This window comes from Onychostruthus taczanowskii, unplaced genomic scaffold (assembly GCF_017590055.1).
Source record: "Onychostruthus taczanowskii isolate IOZ18803 unplaced genomic scaffold, ASM1759005v1 scaffold13, whole genome shotgun sequence".
In the NCBI taxonomy this organism is placed as follows: domain Eukaryota; kingdom Metazoa; phylum Chordata; class Aves; order Passeriformes; family Passeridae; genus Onychostruthus; species Onychostruthus taczanowskii.
This window is the reverse complement of record NW_024498462.1, coordinates 385,302-408,534: the sequence shown is the minus strand read 5'-3', so window position 1 is coordinate 408,534 and position 23,233 is coordinate 385,302. Positions and strand designations below refer to the sequence as shown.

Genomic DNA, 23,233 nt, shown 5'->3' with positions numbered 1-23,233 from the left:
CACCGGAGACTGCCTATTGTCAGTGCCCCGGGGCAGCTGCTGCGCACCCCGGCTGTGGAGTCCTGGCGTGCGGCTCCGGGAGCTCATGGAAACACAGCAGGAACGGGGATACCGGCGGTTTGCTGCTGTCTGCGCGCGTACGGGCCGAGCTCCGCTGGCCCGGTGACTGAGCTCTGCTGTTTAAGCTCCGCTGTCCCGCTCTCTGGGCTCCGCTGTTTAAGATTCCCCGTTCCGTTGCTCGAGCGCCGCTGTCCCGACGAGCGCCGGTTCCACGCAGCCACGTGCGGGGGTACCGGGAGGTGGTGGCGCCTGCGCAGTCTCGCCGCCTTTGGCGCAGCGCTGCGCGCGGAAGGATAACTTCGTTCGATAATGCGCTGATTCCAGCAGGTCCTTCCGCCCGCCGAGTGGAAGCGCTGCCCGGCGCCGCCCGGACTCTTTTCCGCGGGGATAGTTCCGGCCGCGGCCATTCGGTACCGCCGCCGCCGCCATTTCGGGAGCGCCGCCTCAGCGCGCCGCGACCGCGGGCAGCTCGGCCCTGCCCGAGCACACCTTCTGCCGTCGCCGCCACAGCCTCCCCGGCCCCTGTCCCGATGGCGACCTCCGTTGGGAACGTGGCGGACAGCACAGGTACCGTACGCTGCGGCGCCCCCGGGGACGGGCTGGCCGGGGACAGCGGGGGCCGGGCCGTGCCCTCGCCCCCGGGGCCGCTCCCCGCTCGCCGGGCCCACGCCCGGCGGAAGTTTCCAGACGCGGCGGGGCGGGGGTGCCCCCGCAAGGCTCTGGGCGCCCCGGGCCCGGGCGCGGTCCTGGGCGCGCTCCGGTGGGCGCTGGCCGTGGGCAGCCCCCGGCCCGCTGCCGGGGAGCTGTGAGTGCGGCGGGCTCGCTGCTATATTTATCAGACTATCAGGTGACTGCGTTAGACGGCGAAGTAGGGTAAAAGCCTGACCCAAAATGTGTGTTCGTTTGCCCAGAATCGCTCGCTGCACTTAGGCAGGACTTTTTTTTCAGCAGCCTGGTCGAATGGAAGGTGTCCCTGCCCATGGCGGTGGAATCGGAATGAGATTGTCTTTAAGGTCCCTTCCAGCCCAAACCGTTCTGTGATTCTGTGGCATAGCCGGATGCTAAAGCGCTTTTCTGAGCAGTAAGCTAGCGTGTTGTGTCAAGGAAAGATACGGCCCTAAATTCAGTTCGCAGATCCAGAACTTGAGGAATGGAGGAGAAATCTGACTTTTTCTGTAGAGCGAGAGAAAGAAGCGTTGTGCCTGCTGAAAGGATGAAAGGACAGCACAGCTTTATCCCCCAGATTTTGGGGTTTTCTGTAACCAGAGGGGCAGAAAGAGCTGAAATGATGCTTGGGAAAAGCAGGATTTTGGAGAAAGACGGGATAGGGATCTGAAGAGTAAACGGTAGCGATACAGAAAGGTGCTGCAGTACGGTGTTTCGTACTTTCTCAGCTAGAACTGCGTGTGGTCAGCGAGGCTGCAGCATCCTCTTGCAGCCCGGATCCCTGCGGGAAATAGAGCCACGTGCACGCTGGGAGGGAGCCCTGTGCTATCCAGCACCTCCCAGCTGGAGGTACCCACTGCTTCCGTCTGGAACTGGATGGTGTCTGAGCGCAGGGTTGAGCAGGAGTGTATTGCAAGTGCTTAGGATGGTATTTGTGGGGGGAAAATGGCTTTGGGCGCCTTTCTGATGGTTCTGTGCAGCTTTTTGTTTCGCTTGTATTGTCTAGAAGCCTCAGGGAAGGTCATTGTCACAGCACTGTACTAGACTTTTCCAAGGTCGTAGTCGAAGCATGCAGCACAAATTAGCCGAGGTACAGAAATTAATTTATGCAAGACACGAAAAGGGATTTTCCTGGCTGCGACTCCTCACTGCAGTTATTTTCTTTACAAATTGATTCAGTGCGCATCCATTCATGGACTGTCTTACGGGTATTTTGCACTGCGTAACTTCCAGCCGACTTTGTATTAAAAGTTTTACTCATTCTGGACTTTGTGATGTGGCTGTCCACTTCTGCTTTTCAGTGAACTTCTTCACAGTCGTTTATAAAATAAATGCTTGGAGGTAGATGACTGGCAATTTTACACTGTTTGCCTTATCTCTGGAGACAAAGGGTGGGTTGTTTTGTAAACAGAGACACTAGATAAATGAAAGAAATTGTCAGTGTTTCTTCTTTTGTTGCTTTTGTTGGTAGTTCTCATTCCCAGGTGTTAAATCTGCACCGCCTGCTCTCTTGGCCTAGAAGTTGCAACTTCAGTTTGACTTCTTGCTTTAAGTAGGCAAAATGTAGCATTGAGGTCATGACTGAAAGCTGCTTTCCTTGCAGTCATAAGCCTTGAAGTGTAAACTTCTGGGTTGTTATGTTTTGGGGTGCTTTTTGGTTTTTTTTTTTTTTTTTTTTCACTTTGAAATTTACTGAAACAATTGAAATGTATTTGAAAAGGAAGTTGAGTTCATGAGACCTGCTCTTCCTCTCTGGTTTCTCTGTGCCATCAGCGGAAGTTGAAAATGCGCTGACTGCGGGAAGGGCAAAACGTGTTCTCAGCCCAGGCACCGAGAGAGGAACCGTGTGCTGCTGCTCCAGCGTTCCTGTCAGCGCCGCTTGCGAGCGCTGGGGTTGTCTGCCACAGCTCAACATTCTCCTGTTGAATAAACGTTGTACCTTTTTATCTTTGCCAGTCGGTTTAATGAGATCGTGAAGGCCACTTTGCCCGTAGTCAGGGTTTGGAAAACAAGAAGCTAATCTGGATAAGGATACTTGGTTACTAATTGTCAATATCTAAAGAGTGGTACTGGTGGTTCCAATTTACTGTGGAGCAGTTTATAGCACTGACAGAGACAGTACACTATCTGGAAAAACTACTGTACTTATACAGGACTGGCAGTCTTATATTAAAACCTACTGGTCCTAAAACCCCAAATTTGAAAGTAATTTATTTAAATTGCATCAATCCCAATTTCATAAAGTAACACTAGGTAGTAAATCTGTACCTAATCTCTTTGTGATTATTTTGGCTGTCTTTAAAATTCTCACAAAAGCATGAGAGTCTCTGGACTTTTGTACTACCTCACTACAAAAATGTAGGCTCAGCTATTGAGGTGCTTTCTTGTATTAGGAAGGGTTTATCTGTTTCATTTAGATTCCAAATTTTAAAACAGTAGGATGAGGTGGAAAGTGTTTAATGAATGGAATTAAGAGGCTGCAGAGTGCAGGAGGAAAAATGAGAGATACTTGAAGTAGTCAAACATTTTAATAGTAGGAGTTGTTGGTATAAAGGCAGAATTTGAAGCCTAGCACTTCTTTCTAGGATGAATGGTTGTGGGTTTTTCCAATTTGCACTCGCTTATTACTTTGTAAGAAATTTTACTTCTCTTACTTATGGTTGTTTTGCCTAAAAGAGGTTGTGTTTCATAAAAGTATTTCATTCTCCACAGTTGGGTATTAAATACTGAAACTGTTGTGTCACTCCTGTTCCAGCTAAGCCTCCAGGAGCAGTAACTCCTTTCCTGTACCCTGTCTGTTTAATGGTCCCTCCTGTAGGCCAGTTGCATAATCATTGAAGTGTGTGTTTATCTCTCATCAGATATTGTTGTTCCAAGACCTTTTTTTTTTATTGTGAAGGGATTTTGACTCCTCAGAGGAAATATAGGAGTATGCAGGATTCAATGAATGTTACTCATTGTGTGTTTTTTACCTTTTTTTTTAAAGAGCTTTCACTACTTGCACAGTAAAACTTTCTTTTGTTAAGTCCTTTATTAAAGTCGTTGTCTTCTGTCCTTCATTTCCCTATTGTTAGACTAGAACTTTTTTTTTAACATAGCAAAGCATAGGATTTTCTGTCGTGGGGAGGGGTGAGGAGAGTCATTGTTCTGTTAGCAGCACTTCCACTGTTAGGAACCAAAATATCGTATCATGACGGGAGTCTCTTTCAGAATAATGGAAAATGATTGACTTGCAAATATTCACAGTGTTTACAGTCTGCATTTTTGCTGTTATTAGCTGATGGAGTCAAGGACTGGTACAGATAAGATCTTAGAACCCCAACTGTCACCTGCTGTAGTGTTTCATATCATTTCAAACATTTTCATCCATTAGTCGTGTACATTTTTTTTCATTGTTTTGTTTTGTTTTTGTTTTGTTCCCATCATCTAACTTTTTGTTTTCCCCCTTTAAATGTTTTGGTGATTCTCCAGAACCAACGAAACGTATGCTTTCCTTCCAAGGGTTAGCGGAGTTGGCTCATCGTGAGTATCAGGCAGGAGACTTTGAAGCAGCAGAGAGGCACTGCATGCAGCTCTGGAGACAGGAGCCTGATAACACTGGTGTGCTTTTGTTACTGTCATCCATTCACTTCCAGTGTCGCCGACTGGACAGGTAGGCTTCTTCCTTCTGCAGTTTTGCTTGGGCTCACCAACTTTACAATAAACAGGAGGCCTTGCCATTATTGTCGTGTTATTTTAATATTGTGCATATTAACGTTGGAATATCAGCCACATTGGTGTGTGCTGGCAGGATTTACATGTGTAATGTTAATTCCACCTACAGTCTAAGGGTTTGTGGTTTGGGGTTTTTTTTTCTGTAAGACTGTTTCCTGCACAACAACATGTTTAGTTAAAGGAGTTTTGTGATCTGAAAGTTGTTTCTTTGTTCTTTCTGCTTGCCTGTTCCTGATCTTGCTTTCTGTGCCTCTGGCATTTTGAATTTCACTTGTTCTAGCTGTAAATTCATGTTTGCTGGTGAAGGAAGTAAGAACTTTTGACTTAATTTGTTTTATGTAGTCTTCTGATTGAAGTTGTAGTAGTTCAGATCTGGGAAAATAGAATGAGTGAGGATACAACAGAGTTTTACATGTAAGTCACGTCCTGCTTCTTGAGAAGAATATCAGAACATTGCTTAACACATACAGATGTTGGAAGAGGGATTCCTGTAGTGTTTTTTCCAAGTGTATTGAGCTCAGGTTTGGTGAGGCAACTTGAACCCTTCTGTCTGTGAATGAGAGCTGTCTTTGTTCAGTACAGCCTAAAATGGGAACCAGGGCGGTCGGAGTTTAAAGTGGCAGGATAAAGAAACAGGACAGCTCTGTACGTCCAGATTTGTTTGCTGTGTGTTTGGCTCACCTAAGCATGAATGTTCACTAGAGTGACTGGATCAAAAGACAAACGCTGAATGTCGAGGGTGGGTTTGTTTGGGGTTTTTTTGTTTGTTTTTCAGTCATGTTTCTTATTTGCTAACTGGTCTGTTTTCTCCAGGTCTGCTCACTTCAGCACTTTGGCAATCAAACAGAATCCACTGTTGGCTGAAGCCTATTCAAATCTGGGCAATGTGTACAAGGAGCGTGGACAGCTGCAGGAAGCAATTGAACATTACAGACACGCACTGCGCCTCAAACCAGATTTCATTGATGGATATATTAATTTGGCTGCTGCACTCGTAGCTGCAGGTGATATGGAAGGAGCAGTACAGGCATATGTGTCTGCCCTTCAGTACAATCCTGTAAGTAATGCTTTATTTTATAGAAGTCCTTTCTTTATTACCGCTTTAGGACACAAAACTAGCAGCTTTCAAAGCATGAACAATAGATAACCCTTCCAAGTCGTATACCGTAAGCTTAATTAAGCAGTTAATATTATTTTTGAGGATCTTTGAGAGGCTTTTGTCACTAAAAGTTGTGTATTGCAGTAAGGGCTACTGGTTGTCTGCTTTTCTCTGTAAGTAACGTACTTTTTAGATAAAAGATAAGCAAGCCTTGGTTTTTGTTTTCTGAAGATAGAAGCTTCAGTGAATGGCCCCATATTTAGCTTTGTGTGCTTTAAGGTAGTACTGTAGTGAGAGAATTGATGCTTAGACTTGAATGTCTTGGATCTTGGAAAATCAGCAGGTATTACTTTATCATGAAGTCAGAAATTTGATGGTGATTAGTGTTGCCTTGGTAAGATTTCTGCTGTAGACTGTTAGATTTCCATTGTGGGCTGGTTTACAGGAGCATCAGTTTAGGTTTTGTTGGCTGAAACTGTCTATAAGTGACTCCTATAAGACTGATTGATCTGGTATATGGATTTTTGGTTGTAACTGTTTCAAATTGACATTTTTAGTAAACAGACTGCTGTCCTCTGTTTATTTTGCATCATGCTCATTAAATTTGTATAGAATTGCTCAGCATGATAAAGGTATTTGCTTGCTCTTTGGTCAAACATTTTGATAAAAAGTACTTCAAGTGCAGCATTGGTCCCATGGGCATAAATCCTTTTTCTGTAGGGAAAGCCAAAGCAAACCCAGTCCAACAAGAGACTTCCTGAACCTTATTTCTCTGTGTTCTTAAGCCGGTGTGAACTTGTCTAACTTAATATGCCACGTGGTGTGAATAGTGGGTGCACTGGTTAGAATAATGTGAGATGGTGGGTTTTTTGTAGGAGTTGAGTTTTGTTTAGGTTAGTAGATCCTTTCATTAGTGTTGACAAAATGTCTACATTCTCTCTGGTCTTTACTGCTGGATAATGCTGTTGCAGATTGTGCTTTCATTTCAAACAAATGAACAAGAACATGTGGTAAAGCTGTTGGAAATGGATGGATTAGTGGACAAAACAGGGAGGAAAACTTCTTTAGGGATACAGGCAGCAAAATCACTTCTTGTATCTATTTAAAGGCCATAATGGCAATGGTGTATCTTAAGAGTACAGGTTTGGCATTGTTTAAAAAAAGGGGGGGGCTTGAAATGCTTACATGTGGCAAAAAGACTTAAGCTGCTGGGGGGGGCATTTCAGTTTTTTATTTCTGTATAATAGAAATTGTATGAAATACTACTTCTTTTTGATTCTTCACAGTTGTACTTTGACAGTACTAAATTTGCCCAGATTATCTGTTGTTTGTAATCTTAGGTCAAAAAAATAATTTACATATGTGATGTATTTACTGAGAATCTAAAATAAGCTTTAGAGGACTGGGTTGTTCCTTGCAAATTCTCTGTGAAGACCTGTGGGGAAGCTGATGGTGTGATTTTGATTTTTCAGGACTTGTACTGTGTTCGTAGTGACCTGGGGAACCTGCTCAAAGCCCTGGGTCGCTTGGAAGAAGCCAAGGTAGGTGTTGGGTAGAATACATGTAAACATCAGTGTTTTGAAAACTTGAACTTTGCACCAAGTCTTCAAATCTGCGTTGATCGACAGACAGTCCAAGAAACTTCTGAAAACTGAAGGCACTGAAACACCCCAGAGTAGTTGCAGGGCAAGATATGGCATGTCCATGTTTAAAAAGTTGGTTTAAGTCAAGAAATGGAAAGTTACCAAGCCTTGCTGCTGAACTAGACTATCTGATACCATTCTGAAGTGTTGGGCAGGGGCTCCATCATGCTTTCATCTGGAAATAAGTAACAATCCTTCAGATCTGAGGCTTGCCTGCTGGTGCCAAGCAGAGAGCCTGTGGTTAGCTCGAGATCCCTGTACGATGCAGGTGCAATTGAAAAGGCTGCTCTTCTAAAGTCCTTTGTGGCTTGTAAGTGGAGAAGAAACTTATCCAAATGTTACCTTGTAATATTGGCTTTTAAAGATTTTTATTCTTTTAACTTTTCCCTTCCCTTGATAGTGGAAGAAAGGCTAGTAAATAATAGCTGCAGTATGCGACACACACCACCCCCCCGTCCCCATCCCCCGATATCTTTTCTTCGTGTCTTCCCTCTCCCCTCCCCAAAATAAAGAAATCGGAAGGACAAAGCTGGTTTGTTTGGTAAATGAACTGATCAAAAGAAAACTTGCTGTAGTGGAAAGGTGGCTTCTAGCAGTCGTGCGTTTCCTAAACCGAGAATTCGAACACCAAGACGAGTTGAAAATTCTTGGCACGTTAAAATTTGGATTGCAGAAAGAAATTGTCTTGTTACAAGCCACCTTACGCGTCCGCGCTGCAGGGGTGAGGAGCGTGGAGAAACCAGAGCCACTCCGGGCTCCGCGGCTGTCGCTCCAAGCCCCACGCGCATGCTCGGAAGTGGAGTGTATGAACAGCGTAGCTGTCTGTTTGGCTGCAGCACCATTGGGGGAGGGTGGGCATCTTTGTGGGCTAACGGGGACTGCGGCTTCAAAATTCAGTATTGCTTTGTTTCTCATTGACAACCTGGATGCGTGTACCACCCTAGGGCAGCCTGATTGATTTGGTCGGATCCAGGTTGAAACCATTGCGTAGCAGCGTTCGGAATGGAACGCTCTTTGAGACACTTGGTTCTCAGCCCACCAAGCGGACAGCTAACACGAATTGCACTTCACTGCAGCTTTAGTGTGACTGGTATAGGCCAAGACACTGCGCCTGCCTTAGGTTGCTGACTTCTTTGTTTCAGAGCTCTGGAGACACCTAGTTTGAAAGTGTTATTCCGTTTTGTGAGATCTTAATAAACGAGGAAAAACATCTTGAGTAAATTGCAATGTGTTTCTTTGGTTATCAGTCCATTTGAAAGATCAAGCCAGCAGATTCCTTACAGTTTGAACTAAAATTTAATTTCTTTGTAGATGTTTCAGAGCCTTTCTTCCAAAAAAAAAAGTCCCTGCTGTATGCAATTGCCCGATTAACCCTCTCCCTTCTGCATGTCTCCCTTGTTACAGACAGATTATCCTCATTCCCATGTGTTAAGACATATCCAAAAAAATGCAATTGCTTTGTTGAACTCTTACTAATGATCTTGTTTTATTTTCTCTCTTGTTTTTGGTTTTTCACCACTGATATTGTATTTAGAAGGTTTCAGGTGGGTGAAACCTCCTATTCCATGCGTAAGGTGCCTCGCTGAAGGGAGCTCGAGGCCTGGATCTAGGGCAGACACACACCTCCTCCTCCTCTTCCAGCAAGGAACGCACCGAAAAGTCACATGATGAGAAATATGGTAACGGGTTTGTAACTGCCACAGCAAAACCATTTGCCTCCATGCCTGAATCTTCTGTCTTGTGGCTTCAGAAACAGCTTAAAATATTTAATTACAAGCAAGTAACGTAAGAATATTTTATACTATTAGCCACAAATTCTTTCAAAGAAATAAAGTAAAAGTAAATTAAAATATTTTTTAAAGAAATAATTGGAGATAGTTAATAGTAAAAGCTTCTAACTCTTCCGGTTGTTCATTTTTTTCCTTTTTTCTTCTTTGTTTGGATTGCAGCGTTCTGCTCTTCTGATGACGCGCTGTGATCCTGCAGTAGCGCAAAGGCTGCGCAGCGGTAACGCGCATTGCGTGCGATTAAAGCCCCCGTGAACGGTTGACTCGATGATTAATCTGTGATCGGGCGACTGCCCGAGCTCCAGGCTGCGGCCTTTCGGACAAAATTGGCTTGTAACGCGTTTACGGAGTCCAGACGTCAAATTTAACGTGCGAGTTTTGTGTGGGCCTGTCTGGTAGATTAATGATTCTGGTTGGCTGTTCACTGCACTGGGGGCGATCGCTAGAGCCAAGCAGTTCGCAGCGATAGCGTGGCGCCGTGCTGGGTAGGATGCGCAGCGATTTCTTGCGCTTGCATTACAGGGACCTAAACCTTCATGCAATCCTGTCATTTGAGGTTTTGAAGCTGCAGGAGAGGTTGAGTTGTATTTGAAGAAACAAGATGTGGATGGGGGGGTGTGTCATCTCATTTCACAAGCGCACTTTAAACCGAGGAATGGCTTTATCTTTTTCAGTAGGTTTTTTTCTTTTTTTCTTCTTTTTTTTAATGGATTTCTGTCTGATTTAGAATACTTGAAAATTTTGTTTCAGAGTAAAGTTGTTTTTACACAGCCTTTTTTTTTATTTTTACGCACTGAAAGGCAGCAGATGTTCTGGTGAACTACTGGAATTGTTTCTAAGACAATTTTTGGTGGCAATCTGGTGTCTGAAGGAATGTTACTCTATTACCAGCATAACTGAAAAATGGTGGGCTTGCACCTGGGTTTTGGTTTGCGCTGGCGCAGGATCAACAACAGTTTGCAGCGCATTAGTTTTGGCGCAAGCTAGCCTATACTGCAGGGTCACTTTTGGCTGGTTAGAGAATGCATACTAACAATTCTTTTTTCTCATTTTTTTCTTTTTACAAATATTCCCCTTCCCTTGTATCTCTCTTCTTTAACTATTCCAAGGCCTGTTACTTAAAAGCAATTGAGACTCAACCAAACTTTGCAGTGGCTTGGAGTAATCTTGGCTGTGTTTTCAATGCCCAAGGAGAAATTTGGCTCGCAATTCATCACTTTGAAAAGGTAACTACCTAAGGGAGTCAGCTTCACTGCTAGATTTAAATGTACATGCAGTTGTGTACTTGCAGGTGATAAATATTTTGGTAGTGGAGAACTTTATATGATCCTGTTAGTTGGCAGCTCATGTTAATTGTTTTTTTTTTAAACTTGCTGATGTTTCAAACTGCCTATATGGTACTAGAGAGAAACACTTAGAACACCCCTAGGACTTCACACATGTCAGATATGAGAAAATTAATTAAATTTTTCTTCAGCCCTTTCCCAGGCTAAATTTTTTTAAAATCTGGTTTGATGACAATGTTTTGCATGTTTTGTGTGTGAGAGAAAGAGTCAACTTGGTGCCTAAATCATTTTGCATTGTGATTTTTGTTTCAGGTATTACTGTCCTTTGAGTAATTGAGAAGAACAGTTTTAAGTGACACATTAATTCCTCTTCTCCAGGGTTATTTTTCACTACTGTTCAGATTTCTCTAGATTAGTGTTATTAAGTAGTTGTCTGAGACCTTCCAATTAGTGTCTAATTGGCATTGTAATTAATTTTGTCCTCATCTTTGAAGTTTCTAGAGTGCCCTGAAGCTGAATTTAAGATGTGGCAACAGCTTCTTCCTGAAATTCATGGCTTTAAATCTACAGAAAGAAATCTAGCTGCTCAAGACTTTTTTTTTTTTTTAATCTGTGTCTGTGTGATAGATGAAGTGTTTTAATTTGCAATTAATAGTTCCCTTGAGACTTTAAGAGTGGGGCTTGTCAAATACTCATGTGTAGCTTTGTACTGCAGCTTCTGTAACTTCATCAGTTCATGTGATTTTTTGCATTTTATTAGTTTTGAAGGGAGCAAAGATGTTTTAGTTAAATGGCTACTCAATTTTCCCTACACACGTGATGTAGTTGCTGTTTCCTTGTTCTTGTGAACAGCCTGTTTTCATGCCCTGGTAAAGCTTTAAAATTCTGTCTTACTTTGCAGTAGATAAAGGATACAGATAATGTTTTTTATGGTTTCTTCTCTAAAAACAAGATAAAGACAACATAGCATCAGTAGACAGGAGTGCTAAGTATGATCAGCCTAATGTGAAGTAAATGCTTAACACTTTATTCTGCAGTAGTTGCAACTCAATAGGTAAGCAAACAAATAAATTTGAAGGTGGTACATGCTGTCAGTTCTACAGATAAATAACTTTGCTCTGTGATTGGTTTGTATATTTTCCTTCCTTACTGGATTATTGATAAAGTCTTAATAACTTACAGATTATGTTTATCAAATTTTTAAAAAACAGCAGGGAACTCAGTTTCATAGAAAATACGTTTGTGTTTCATGCTCAAAACTTTTACTTCAAAACTATTTTCAGGCTGTAACACTTGACCCAAATTTTTTGGATGCTTATATCAATCTGGGAAACGTTCTGAAGGAGGCAAGGATATTTGACAGGTAAGCAGATCAATACTGTTGCTCTCTGTGGCTTGTCAGATATATCAAGATACAGATTATGTTCCTTCTGCAAAGTGTCTATGGGCAGGAGTAGCAAAGACTTCAGCTCTAAGCTTAGCAAGCAGATGGCTTTGAAGTGCAGAGAGACCAGACTACTTGTCTGTTTAAATAAAAATAAAAAATCCCAGTGATATGTATTCTTTCATGTTGCTTTCTTGTACTTAATACATTGTCAAAACCAAGAGTTTCTGATGAAAATAGATTGGAAATTAAGGCTGGGGAGAGTGAAAATAAGATTCATAAGAAAGACCTGAACAGTGGATTTCTCTGTTTTCATTATGTGATTCAGAAAATAATTTGCAAGTGTGTTTCTTCTAAAATTTCCCTTCTATGTGAAACAAACTGGAATGCTGGAATTCAGCTAAACATCTGATTGAATATTCTGTATTTCTGACATGTCTGCCTCATGTTATTGCCTTGGGTTGCAGTAGTGTTGCTGTGTTGTTGACGTAACCTGTTCTGAGACCTCTAATGTGATACGTGAATCTTCTGGTTCTGGGAAAACACCCAGGCTCTGTTGTTTATATGCAATGTAGCATATTGCATCTGTTAATTGGTTTTTAATTTCTGATAGCTGTGGTTTGTGGCCCCAAATTTAATAAAAGCTTGCAGGGAACAGGTTGATTATCTGCACTGCACACAGTCTAAATGATTCAGTGATGTCTGATTTAACCATGAATTAGTGGACCAAACAGGGGCATGTTTTTCCATAATTTCAGATTTTGCATCACCTTTTAATTATTCACTTACAGGTGTTGTTATGGTTTTCCTAGAAATTTGATTTAAATACATCAGTCATTTATATAGTGCTGTAGGAGCATATAATTAAAGATTTCACTGTTGAACAAAGTGATGATATTTAAGTCTAAGTCAATAATGGTAGATTAGTGGAGAGAATAAAGATGTGATGTGATACTGTTTATCTTGTTAAAATTGAATAATAAACTGGCAAAAAATGGGGGTAAGGAAAAAAATGGGTTTTTCTTAGTAATGACAATGTTAAAAAAAAGTAGCTGAAAGCTTTCCTTGTTTTCCAGAAGACTTAATGTTATTCACTATACACTACCAAGGTACATAATTCCTGCTCTCTGGATGATTGTTTATGTTCTCTTTGTTTTTCCTTTGTTCTGTTCCAGAGCTGTGGCAGCTTACCTGCGGGCGTTGAGTTTGAGCCCGAATCACGCAGTTGTGCACGGCAACCTTGCCTGTGTGTACTACGAGCAGGGCCTGATAGACCTGGCCATAGACACCTACAGGAGGGCCATTGAGCTCCAGCCCCACTTCCCTGACGCCTACTGCAACTTGGCCAATGCCTTGAAGGAGAAGGGCAGTGTAAGGAGCACTTCTTTCTTCTTAAAATTACAGTGAATGCTTTAATAGACACCAGCTGTCACCAGTTTGTTAAGCTGTTGAGCAAGTTGTTAAGATGGATGTTAACCTCACTAAAAAGGAAGAATAATTCAGGAAATCTCCATCTTGAACCTTTTAGAAGTGATTATATAATGGCTTTTCATAAACAGCGCTTTTACAATAAATGTTACAATATTAACAGTGCCTTTTTTTTGAAGGTGGTAGAAGCAGAAGAATGCTACAACACAGCCCTTCGACTTTGTCCCACTCATGCAGACTCACTCAACAATCTGGCAAACATCAAACGGGAGCAGGGCAATATTGAGGAAGCCGTGCGTCTTTATCGGAAGGCTCTTGAGGTACAGTTGAGTGTGAGGGGAAGAGGTGGGTGGTTCAGCTTGGGGATGTGTAATAGGACAGGTTTTTTTCCTCTCTCTCTAAAAAGAAAGTAAGAAAAGACAATAATAAATGCATAACTATTTTTGGTGTGGTCTGCTTGTGATGTTTGAGACAAAGTCAACTTCTTTTTCTTCCAGGTGTTTCCAGAGTTTGCTGCAGCGCATTCGAACTTAGCAAGTGTTCTGCAACAGCAGGGAAAGTTACAGGAAGCACTGATGCATTACAAAGAGGCTATTAGGTAAATGGATACTCCCTGTAAGAGTTCCAGCCTTTCCTAATGGGAAAGTGCCTAGATTTGTACAGAAGGTGACTTAGTCATGTGTTGTAATTTCTATAGTTGCTATTCAAATGGAAAAGTCTGGGTATGAGCATGTTTTCGCATTGGAGGAGGAGCTTTTCTTGTTCATGACATATTATGTTTATTTTTCAGAATCAGCCCCACATTTGCAGATGCTTATTCTAATATGGGAAACACTTTGAAGGAGATGCAGGATGTCCAAGGAGCTCTGCAGTGCTACACCCGTGCCATTCAGATAAACCCAGCTTTTGCTGATGCCCACAGCAACCTGGCCTCGATTCACAAGGTAGCGCATGCCAATGATTCACTCTTCTAAGAGTGTGGTGGGGCACTGTGAGTAGTTACCCTGAGGATATTTTTACCTGCTGACTCATTTCTGTATCTTCACAGGATTCAGGGAATATACCAGAAGCCATTGCCTCTTACCGTACTGCTCTGAAACTGAAACCTGATTTCCCAGATGCCTATTGCAACTTGGCCCACTGTTTGCAGGTGAGGAAGATGGGGCTTTGATTGTGATTCTTAGGGTTCCTCTGCCGGAGATTACTAATTTAAATGTAAAGACTTAGACGTTCTCACTTCCATTTTTGGAAGAAACATTAATCTCAACCTCTGAAATAACTGATACAGGCTGGGGGAAGCTGTTGTCATAATCTTTGGTTTTTCTTCTTTATAGATTGTGTGTGACTGGACAGACTATGATGAAAGAATGAAGAAGCTGGTTAGCATTGTAGCTGATCAGCTGGAGAAAAACAGACTGCCTTCTGTACACCCACATCATAGCATGCTGTATCCCCTATCTCACAGTTTTAGGAAGGCAATTGCTGAGAGACATGGAAATCTCTGTTTGGACAAGGTAGGAAGTTCTATACAGGCCAGTTGTTGATTGAAGTCCTTTGAGGCTTTGCTTGTTCCTACTCAAAACGTAATACTCAGATTTGTCAGTATTAGCCTTTGTAAGCTTTCTGAGTCACTGACATGTGAAGAGGTGGGAGGTAATGTTCATAGCTATTAGTGCTTGTGAGTTTTGAGGCAGACTACTAGTGCAGGTTGCTATTTATAATTGAAAATGTGCTGTCAGCTGGTGGGAGGGTCCAATTAATTAATGGAAGATAACACTTTGTCAGAGTGATTTGTCTGAGTAGCCTGATAATCCTGTCAGAGATAGTGGTTGCAAGCTGATGCCTGGGCAAGATGGAGAGCAAAGAACAGAACAAACGCTGTGATGCCTTACAGCAATGCTGTTCTGGTTACCAGTGGCTTGTGATTTGTGAACTTCCTGAGGATCATGTGTGGTATCAGGATATTTAATAATCAGGGTGGAATACTGAAGCTGTTAGAAAAGCAGAAATGTGGTAGTGATGTCTATATTTGTCTAAGAGCAGAGGCACCACATCTTGTGACACAGTGTGTGGGCACTGCACTTGGCTCCAGTGGAATACGTGGAACGCAGGTTTGGAACAGCAGATGTCCGTGACTGCTTGCTTGAATGTGGGATAAGGTTAATTCTGCAAACTCCTAGGGGGGGTTTGTCCCTTTGTTTAGATTTTAGTTCCTGAGTTTTTAAACACTTGTGTGTTTTCTTGGCAGATCAATGTTCTTCACAAGCCACCATATGAGCATCCCAAGGATTTGAAGGCCAGTGAAGGTCGACTTCGTATTGGTTATGTGAGCTCTGATTTTGGAAACCATCCAACCTCGCACCTAATGCAATCAATTCCAGGCATGCATAACCCAGACAAATTCGAGGTAAAAATAAAAATGGCATGCTTAAAGCTTTATACATGCCTATAAGTGGCATTTTTTGTCCCTTGGTGCAGGCAATTAAACAAGGAAAGAGCAAATTTTTGCTTCTTGGGTTTATTTTTTAATGGGTTGAAGAGTTCTTCAGCCTGAGTCATCCTCCTTCACCATATGAAGTGCTGTTTTCAGATACACTTGTGGTTTCCTACTTTGGAGAACCAGTCACTGTTAAAAAGCTTCCCTGAGGCTTAGTTTGTCTATTCAACCTGATTCATAGTTATGATTCTCACTAATTACAGTCAGAGGTGACTGGAAGGCATTCTTAGAGATCTAATTCTTATGCAGGCCTGTCTGTTAAGGTTACTTTGCCCTGCACTGATGAGAGCAGTGGATATGTCTGTGCAGGATGCAGTGCCATTCTCTGGCACAGAACTAGGCCTGGTTCAAATGTGTCAAAAAATGGCTGTGCCTCTTTCTTCTTTCTCAATTGGTAAATGCCGTGTAAATAACTGATTTGTGTGAAACTAGATGTAATTTAAATTTGCAATATAGCACAGTTATTTTGTGGACAATTGTCATAGATACTCACTTTTTGGTGCCTCATATTTTAGGTATTCTGTTATGCCCTGAGTCCTGATGATGGGACAAACTTCCGTGTAAAAGTGATGGCTGAAGCAAATCATTTCATTGACTTATCTCAGGTGAGCTTGTTTTATGCATTGACCTTTGAGCAAACCTGAATTTTTCTAAATGAAGAAAGAGATGAATCTGTAGTTTGAGATTCTTAGTTGCAATTATTTCTTGAATTAGACTGATTTTAACCTTGAGAATTTGAAATTTGTAGACTTATTGGCATTATGCCCTACCTGGGATGTGGTGGTTATCTTGTGACCTCTGATTATTAAAAAGTAACATCAGTATTTAATAACTCTCACATTAAGTCTCAAGATAAGTCATATTTAAATGTCATGGAGAAGTCAAGATGTCACAACTGAAAATACATTTAAGCTTGCTTTTGATTCAGTGTGAAAACTGACCAGGATTTCAGTGTACACAGAAGTCAAGGCAAAACCCTGTAGTGTAGTTAACTGGCTTATTCTTGATCTTCATTTTGATCTTCTATACCTTAGTTTGTGAATGTGCCACTTGCCCTATGTGAGCTTTAATTACTAATTAGCCTTAGAGGAGTGGGTGTGGGGGAAGATGTTCTGGTTTGTATAGCCTCAGTTTCTAGCCTTTAGCTTTTGCTTTACTGCTACTGAGCTCTACTCCTGCATTGAGGATTTATGCTTCTGTAAAACCAGGATTAACAAGATTTAAGTCTCACTTAAATCGAATTATGCAGTTGGCATCTGTCCAGTGTTACACTGATGACTAACCACACTTCTATACTGGAAGACTGAAAACAAAAAGAGCATGTATTTATGTATTTATTTCTTTATTCCTAGATACCATGTAATGGAAAAGCAGCAGACCGCATCCATCAGGACGGGATTCACATTCTCATTAATATGAATGGCTACACCAAAGGAGCCCGAAATGAATTGTTTGCCCTGAGACCAGCACCTATTCAGGTAACTAAGTTACAGGGCCCTTAGTAAACCAGAATCAATGTCAGAGTTTTTTGGGAGGGTTTTTTGACTAAGGATTTTCTAAAATTCCTATGGAAAGAGAATGAGAGGAAGCTTAATCAGAGTCATTCTAGACTGAAGGAGTTGTCTCAGGTGAGAGAAGCTGTAATCATTGGTGGTTGGCTTCAAGCTGCACATGGTAGGGAAAATTTTGCTTGAGAGATCAATTTTAGAGTATATTTGAGCTGTTCACTGTCTTGGTATGGAAAGTTTGGAGTTAGGGATTGATCTTCAATTGGTAAAGCAGAAAAAGGAACTTGAACCTGTATGTAACAAATGAAAATTGGTTTTTAACTGTCTTTATTTTTGCAATGCACATGGAACTGAAGCTTTGTTTTCCTGTTTTTTAGGCAATGTGGCTAGGGTATCCTGGAACCAGTGGGGCATTGTTCATGGATTATATCATCACAGATAAAGAAACTTCACCAGTTGAGGTGGCTGAGCAGTATTCAGAGAAATTAGCTTACATGCCAAACACTTTCTTTATTGGAGACCATGCCAACATGTTCCCCCATCTGAAGGTATGTTGGAAGATAGGGCAAGAGAAGTAGGTGTTTTCCATAGGTGTCTTTATGAAATGGCACTTGGTATAGTATTGGTGAGGGATCTTGTAACTTCTTGATATCTTTTCTTTTGACAGAAAAAAGCAGTCATTGATTTCAAGTCCAATGGTCATATTTATGATAACAGGATTGTTTTGAATGGCATTGACTTGAAGGCATTCCTGGACAGCCTTCCTGATGTCAAGATCGTTAAGGTGAGAGCTGCTCTTGTCTGTGTACAGTCCTGGGGACTGCAGGTGGAGCTCCCTCTGATCCCTGTGTGATTTATCTCAGATGAAGTGTCCTGACAGTTGTGACAACGCCGATGGCAATGCCGCCCTCAGCATGCCAGTGATCCCCATGAACACCATTGCAGAGGCTGTGATTGAGATGATAAATCGGGGGCAAATTCAGATTACTATCAATGGCTTCAACATCAGTAATGGATTAGCAACTACTCAGGTGAGGCACTTCAGGACACTCTTCTCTTGGTGTTTTTGTTGTATATGTATGTTTTCATATAGAACAATGAAGAAAAATCTCCAAATGTGTTTTCTGTCATGTTGATTCCTTTAGTTGTCATACTGAAGGAAGCTCATTATAAGCCACAGATGTACTGGAAGATGATCTTCCCCCCCCAAAGATAGAGGAATTGTATCTAGAGGTATCTAAAGTCCAAAGAAATTCTTTCTTGTTGCGTAAAGAAGATATTTGCTTGTTCTGAATTTGAAGGCAAGATTTCCTTATTGCCTGTAGCCTACCAAGATTTGTGACCTGTTACTCAGTGTCTTTCTGTTACTCACTGTTTTTCTGTTAGAAAAAAAAAAATTGCTGAGTAATAGACTAGAGGCAAAGTTATTCCACTGTACTTCAACAACATTTATTCATCTCCTTACACCTTTCAGAAGTTTGCACTGCATTAGCCCCTCAGTGCTTGACGCTTCATGGGATTTTATTGACAGTTACTGGTGGTGTTTTACCTTTTCTTCCAACTGCAGAACAGTTAGAAATGCCACATTCTGACGTTAGCATAACTTGTTGCAATGTGAATTTTATTCAGTTTATAGTCCCTCAGGAACCTCTTACATCATTTTGATATCTTTTATTACCACTGTTCTGTTCATAATCTCATAGCTTGGTTTATTTTTGAGTTCTTTTCTTCACAACTGAGACTCTTCTTTGAGTTGGTAATAGTTTGTCTTAGTTTGGTCAGTAAGGCTGTTAGCAATCTTTCTGAAGTTGTCATCTGAGAATTGTAGAGAATTCTTGTCTTAACATTCTAGCACTGAGATGAAACACTCAGCTCTGTCTGTGCACTACTAAAACAGGATTTCTGTCTTTCAGTGACACTAATATAGCACTTCTTTGTGCTGAGATCATCTGCTTTTGAGCATAGATCAACAAGAACTGAGCACTGTGTTTTTTGAGCTCTCAGTGACCTGAAAGAGTAGCATATTTACCAACTTCTGTTGAGCTGTTGTGCATCTTCTAACAGTCAGTGACAGTGAGTGCTTGTCATTCTCATCAAGTGTGTCATCAGTGGCTGGCTGCAATGCCACTGTAAATTTTTAATGAATATGTATATAAAAATACACATATATAAGGAAAAAGGCTCTAAGTAGCTGTGTTGCCCTCTCTGTTTATCTGGTTTTGATCCCATCATGGCATGTCATAAAAAAAAATTAAAAATCCTGCTTCCGTTTTACTAATCCTCAAGACTCTTGCATGGTAACTTGATTATTCTGACTTCATCCTCTGCTCTTTTTTATTAGCATTTTCCTATTCTTTGTGAAGGCTTTTTAAAAGTTTGTCATTAACTCTTCTTATTTTCAGCATTTTCATTATTTTCCTTGTCAACTGGTTCCTTACAGCCTTATCAGTTACATACAAGTCTGCTTCTATTGATTATCTGTTCTGTGCTTACTGTGTTCTATCTTAAAAAAGAAAAACACAAAAAACCCACACAAAAATAAACCATAAAAATCCAAACAAACCAAACCCCAGTTTTTCTTTCTAAATAGCTTTTTATTCTGTCTTTCAGTTTTAATTTCATTTTTGGTCTCAAGGAAATTACATGACCTTAAGGAGGACAGGATTCCATGTGTAATGCCTCTTTATATGATTCTTCTTTCCAATTATTCCAGTTACTTGGAATTTCGGGGAGATATAGGAAGGGCATGAAAGTGCCCAGTGTTTTTTGCCTTGGTGGTTGCAACATTGTGGCATCCACAAGCGTGTACACATACCAGTTAAATTCTTGCTGTGGGTAAGTAGACAATTTTGTTTTGTCTCATAAAACCAAAGATATTTTTACAGTAATTTGTTACGCTAACAAATGTGTCTCAGGACAATTCCACAGGGCATGGTCTTGTTTCCTGCAGTTTCAGTGTTTCAATACCTTTTTTTTTTTCTTTTTCTTTTAGATAAACAACAAAGCAGCAACTGGGGAAGAGGTTCCACGGACTATAATTGTTACTACCCGTTCTCAGTATGGCTTACCAGAGGATGCTGTTGTGTACTGTAACTTCAATCAGCTCTATAAGATTGATCCTTCCACCTTGCAGATGTGGGCTAATGTGAGTATCTGTATCCAGTAGGAAATCCAAGGTCAGACTTCTGGCAAAGCTGTTCAGGTTAGCAGAAACTTCATGCAAGTTAACTTTTCTGTGGAAAATATTGACTTTAGGCCATTTGAATCCTTAAGTGCTCAAGTTGCAGGACTTAGTGTTAGTAGCATAATAGAGGGTTTTAGATGTATTTCAAATTATAGGCAAAGCTGTTCAGGTTAGCAGAAACTTCATGCAAGTTAACTTCTCTGTGGAAAACATTGACTTTGGGCCGTTTGAATCCTTACAGTGCTCAAGTTGCAGGACTTAGTAGCATATAGAGGGTTTTAGATGTATTATATCTGTGTATCTAGCCAGTGAAAATTTATGTGTTTGGGACAGCTTAAGTATACTGGTTGTCCATTGTGGAATAATTTTGGATTTCCTTAGTTTCTGCAATTGAGTTATAACTGGTCTTGGCAGTTGGTACATTGATAAATCTGAGTGGAGAGCATTTGTATCAGATTCCAACTTACAGTGTATTGTATAAATGAGATCATCAAGTTCAGTACTTTTCTCTTAAGGCACTGCTCTGTACACTGTTGCTCAGAGTTGCTGTCTCTTTATGTGGGATCAGAAATGCAATCCCAGTGCTCTCATTCATAATGATGATCTCTTTAATTTCTGCTCTATACCTCAAAGAATGATGATGCCTTCCACTCCATTTTAGTATGTGGCAATTTCTTGCTCAGAAAAGTAAATGTTCCTCTCTGAAGTTCCTGTATTTTCTTCTTATTTTTGTTGCAGATCCTAAAAAGAGTTCCCAACAGTGTGCTGTGGCTGCTACGTTTCCCAGCTGTAGGAGAGCCCAACATCCAGCAGTATGCACAAAACCTGGGTCTTGCCCAAAACCGAATCATCTTTTCACCTGTTGCCCCCAAAGAAGAGCATGTGAGGAGAGGGCAGTTGGCTGATGTTTGTCTGGACACTCCCCTTTGCAATGGGCACACAACTGGCATGGATGTGCTCTGGGCTGGGACTCCAATGGTCACTATGCCAGGTAATGCAGAGGGGAGCCTACACTGAATACATGGGTTGGAATACTATACTAACCTTTTAGTAACAGCAAACACATCAAACTGTGCCTTTTATAGAGGCAGAAGGGAAGTAACTTCTGGTGTGTGATAAGTTACTTGATAAATTCATTCCTGGTTGTTTTTGTTGGTTTTGATTTGCCTTTTATTTTCTTTTCTTCAGGGGAGACTCTTGCCTCACGAGTTGCTGCCTCACAGCTCACTTGCCTGGGTTGTCTTGAGCTCATTGCAAAAAGCAGACAGGAGTATGAGGATATTGCTGTGAAACTGGGAACTGACCTGGAATAGTAAGCAAACTTGGATTCTGGAATGTGGGAACATCAAGAATGCAGAGTACTGTGTTGAAGCACAGTGCTGAGACATCAGTAGTTTTAATCCTGCAGATGTTTTATATGTCAGATAGCTGGGCAATCCTCTTCTAGAGGTGTCTTGTGTTGCAGTTGAGTCAGCTTCTGCTTTTATGGTAACTTAACAGCACTCCCAGTTAAATAACAATTCTGAATAAACTGCTTATGTGCAAAAGCGCAATACAGTTCACATTTTGTTCTTTTTAAATGGAAGATCAAGCAGTTTGTCACTTCAAATTAAAATAATGCTGTGAAATGTTACTGCACTACAGATAATGCAGCAAGTTAATGTTGCAGCTCTTCTGATTTGAAGTGGTCGTGCTGGTCTGTATCAGAAATGAGAGGAGATGGAAGAGGAATTTGGTGAAGGTGGGGGAGCAGGTGTTTTTGAAACAGTTGTACAGGCAGTTCTGGGTTAGCTGAAGGCAGCAGGTTTCAGGGGTAAACAGTATGATGTGTTGTTTGCAACATCTCATGACTGCTTTAACTCTCTTTCGTAGCCTGAAAAAAATCCGTGGCAAAGTCTGGAAGCAGAGAATATCCAGCCCTCTGTTCAACACGAAGCAGTACACCATGGACCTGGAGCGGCTGTACCTGCAGATGTGGGATCACTGCGCTGCGGGCAACAAGCCCGACCACATGATCAAACCCGTGGAGGCCAGCGAGTCTGCATGAGGAGAGACTGGCCTGCCCTCCAGGAACTCTCCAGGAACTGAGCCTCTCCAACACTTGTGCAGAGATGATGAGCTAAAAACTGTGCATTTCTACTTAATCTGCCTGGTACTCTGTGGCTGAAGTAATACATGATGGTGATTAAAGCACAGCCAGACTTATTTCTTGCATGATAGGGAAAGACTCAATAGAGCCTGGGATCCTTTTATTCCATGAGGAATTTGAATGGGATTGAGCCGTGTACATGTGAGCCTGTGTGTATGAGTGACAAAGTGGTTGCTGGGGGAAGTTTGAACTGCCCAACAAGTTTATGATATCATGGATTGATTTAATCTTCCTACAAACCTCTCTCCTTTTATGTGGATTGGGAATTGGAGCGTTTTAACATTTGATTTTGGGTACTCCTGTTGGTATATATGTGGTTCTCCCATGACAAGATTTCCAGCTAGCGAGTTGCTCCCCGTGTTAATTTCTAAACTGCGTGGACTGAAAGGGCGTATGTGCTGGTGTAGTCTTTTTTTATAGGTTTTATAAACCACTTGAGCCTATATCAGCCTTTTAATGTTTGACCTCTGTTTTGGAGCTCTCTCTGTAATGTGTTGGTTAAGACAAGGACTTTTGTTTGTTTTGTTTTGTTTTGTTTTTTAAGCTTCTCCAATAATTCAGCTAATTGGCTTCATGATGGCAGCTCCTATTCTGTTAAAAAACCAAATTTGATTTGAAATTAATCCCTCCCACAAGTGTTTGAGGTGAACACAAACTGGTGCCAAATACAGATCTTTCAGGAATGATTGTTAATTATGTATAGGGGTGCAGTCCTAGGTACTGTAGCAAAGACTTTAAAAAAAAAAAAAATAAAGCTTTGGTTTGCCAGTTTGACTGATTTGACCGGTGTGTCACGTTTTGTGCTGCTGTCAGCGAGGAAACCCTGCT

The 23,233-nt window shown here is 41.5% G+C and overlaps 1 protein-coding gene across 8 annotated transcripts; it reads left to right on the top strand.

The window, feature by feature from the left end:
• The first annotated feature begins 54 nt into the window (after window positions 1-54).
• OGT (O-linked N-acetylglucosamine (GlcNAc) transferase) lies at window positions 55-23,173 on the top strand. Of its 8 annotated transcripts, none has more exons than XM_041396713.1 (22): window positions 67-627; window positions 4,198-4,378; window positions 5,254-5,497; window positions 7,012-7,080; window positions 10,079-10,195; window positions 11,539-11,618; window positions 12,815-13,010; window positions 13,247-13,387; window positions 13,565-13,665; window positions 13,858-14,011; window positions 14,116-14,217; window positions 14,402-14,581; window positions 15,316-15,474; window positions 16,080-16,169; window positions 16,917-17,042; window positions 17,450-17,620; window positions 17,740-17,856; window positions 17,936-18,103; window positions 20,065-20,217; window positions 20,995-21,247; window positions 21,445-21,568; window positions 22,129-23,173. In XM_041396713.1, exons 1-22 carry the CDS (start codon window positions 591-593, stop codon window positions 22,301-22,303), a joined length of 3,138 nt encoding a protein of 1,045 aa, XP_041252647.1. In that variant the 5' UTR covers window positions 67-590; the 3' UTR covers window positions 22,304-23,173. The 8 variants fall into 8 exon arrangements, with proteins under 8 accessions (XP_041252655.1, XP_041252647.1, XP_041252648.1 ...); XM_041396714.1 differs by having other exon boundaries at window positions 68-627; window positions 4,228-4,378; XM_041396721.1 differs by lacking the exons at window positions 20,995-21,247; window positions 21,445-21,568; window positions 22,129-23,173 and adding an exon at window positions 19,786-19,907 and having other exon boundaries at window positions 55-627; window positions 20,065-20,205.
• The last annotated feature ends 60 nt before the right edge of the window (window positions 23,174-23,233 follow it).

What these genes read in the sequence shown, in the direction of transcription:
- OGT (XM_041396713.1), top strand. Translation starts at nt 591, where the DNA reads ATGGCGACCTCCGTTGGGAACGTGGCGGACAGCACAG. An exon ending in CAATTCATCACTTTGAAAAG is followed by an intron (nt 10,196 to 11,538) that starts GTAACTACCTAA and finishes AACTATTTTCAG; the next exon opens with GCTGTAACACTTGACCCAAA. An exon ending in ATAACCCAGACAAATTCGAG is followed by an intron (nt 15,475 to 16,079) that starts GTAAAAATAAAA and finishes CTCATATTTTAG; the next exon opens with GTATTCTGTTATGCCCTGAG.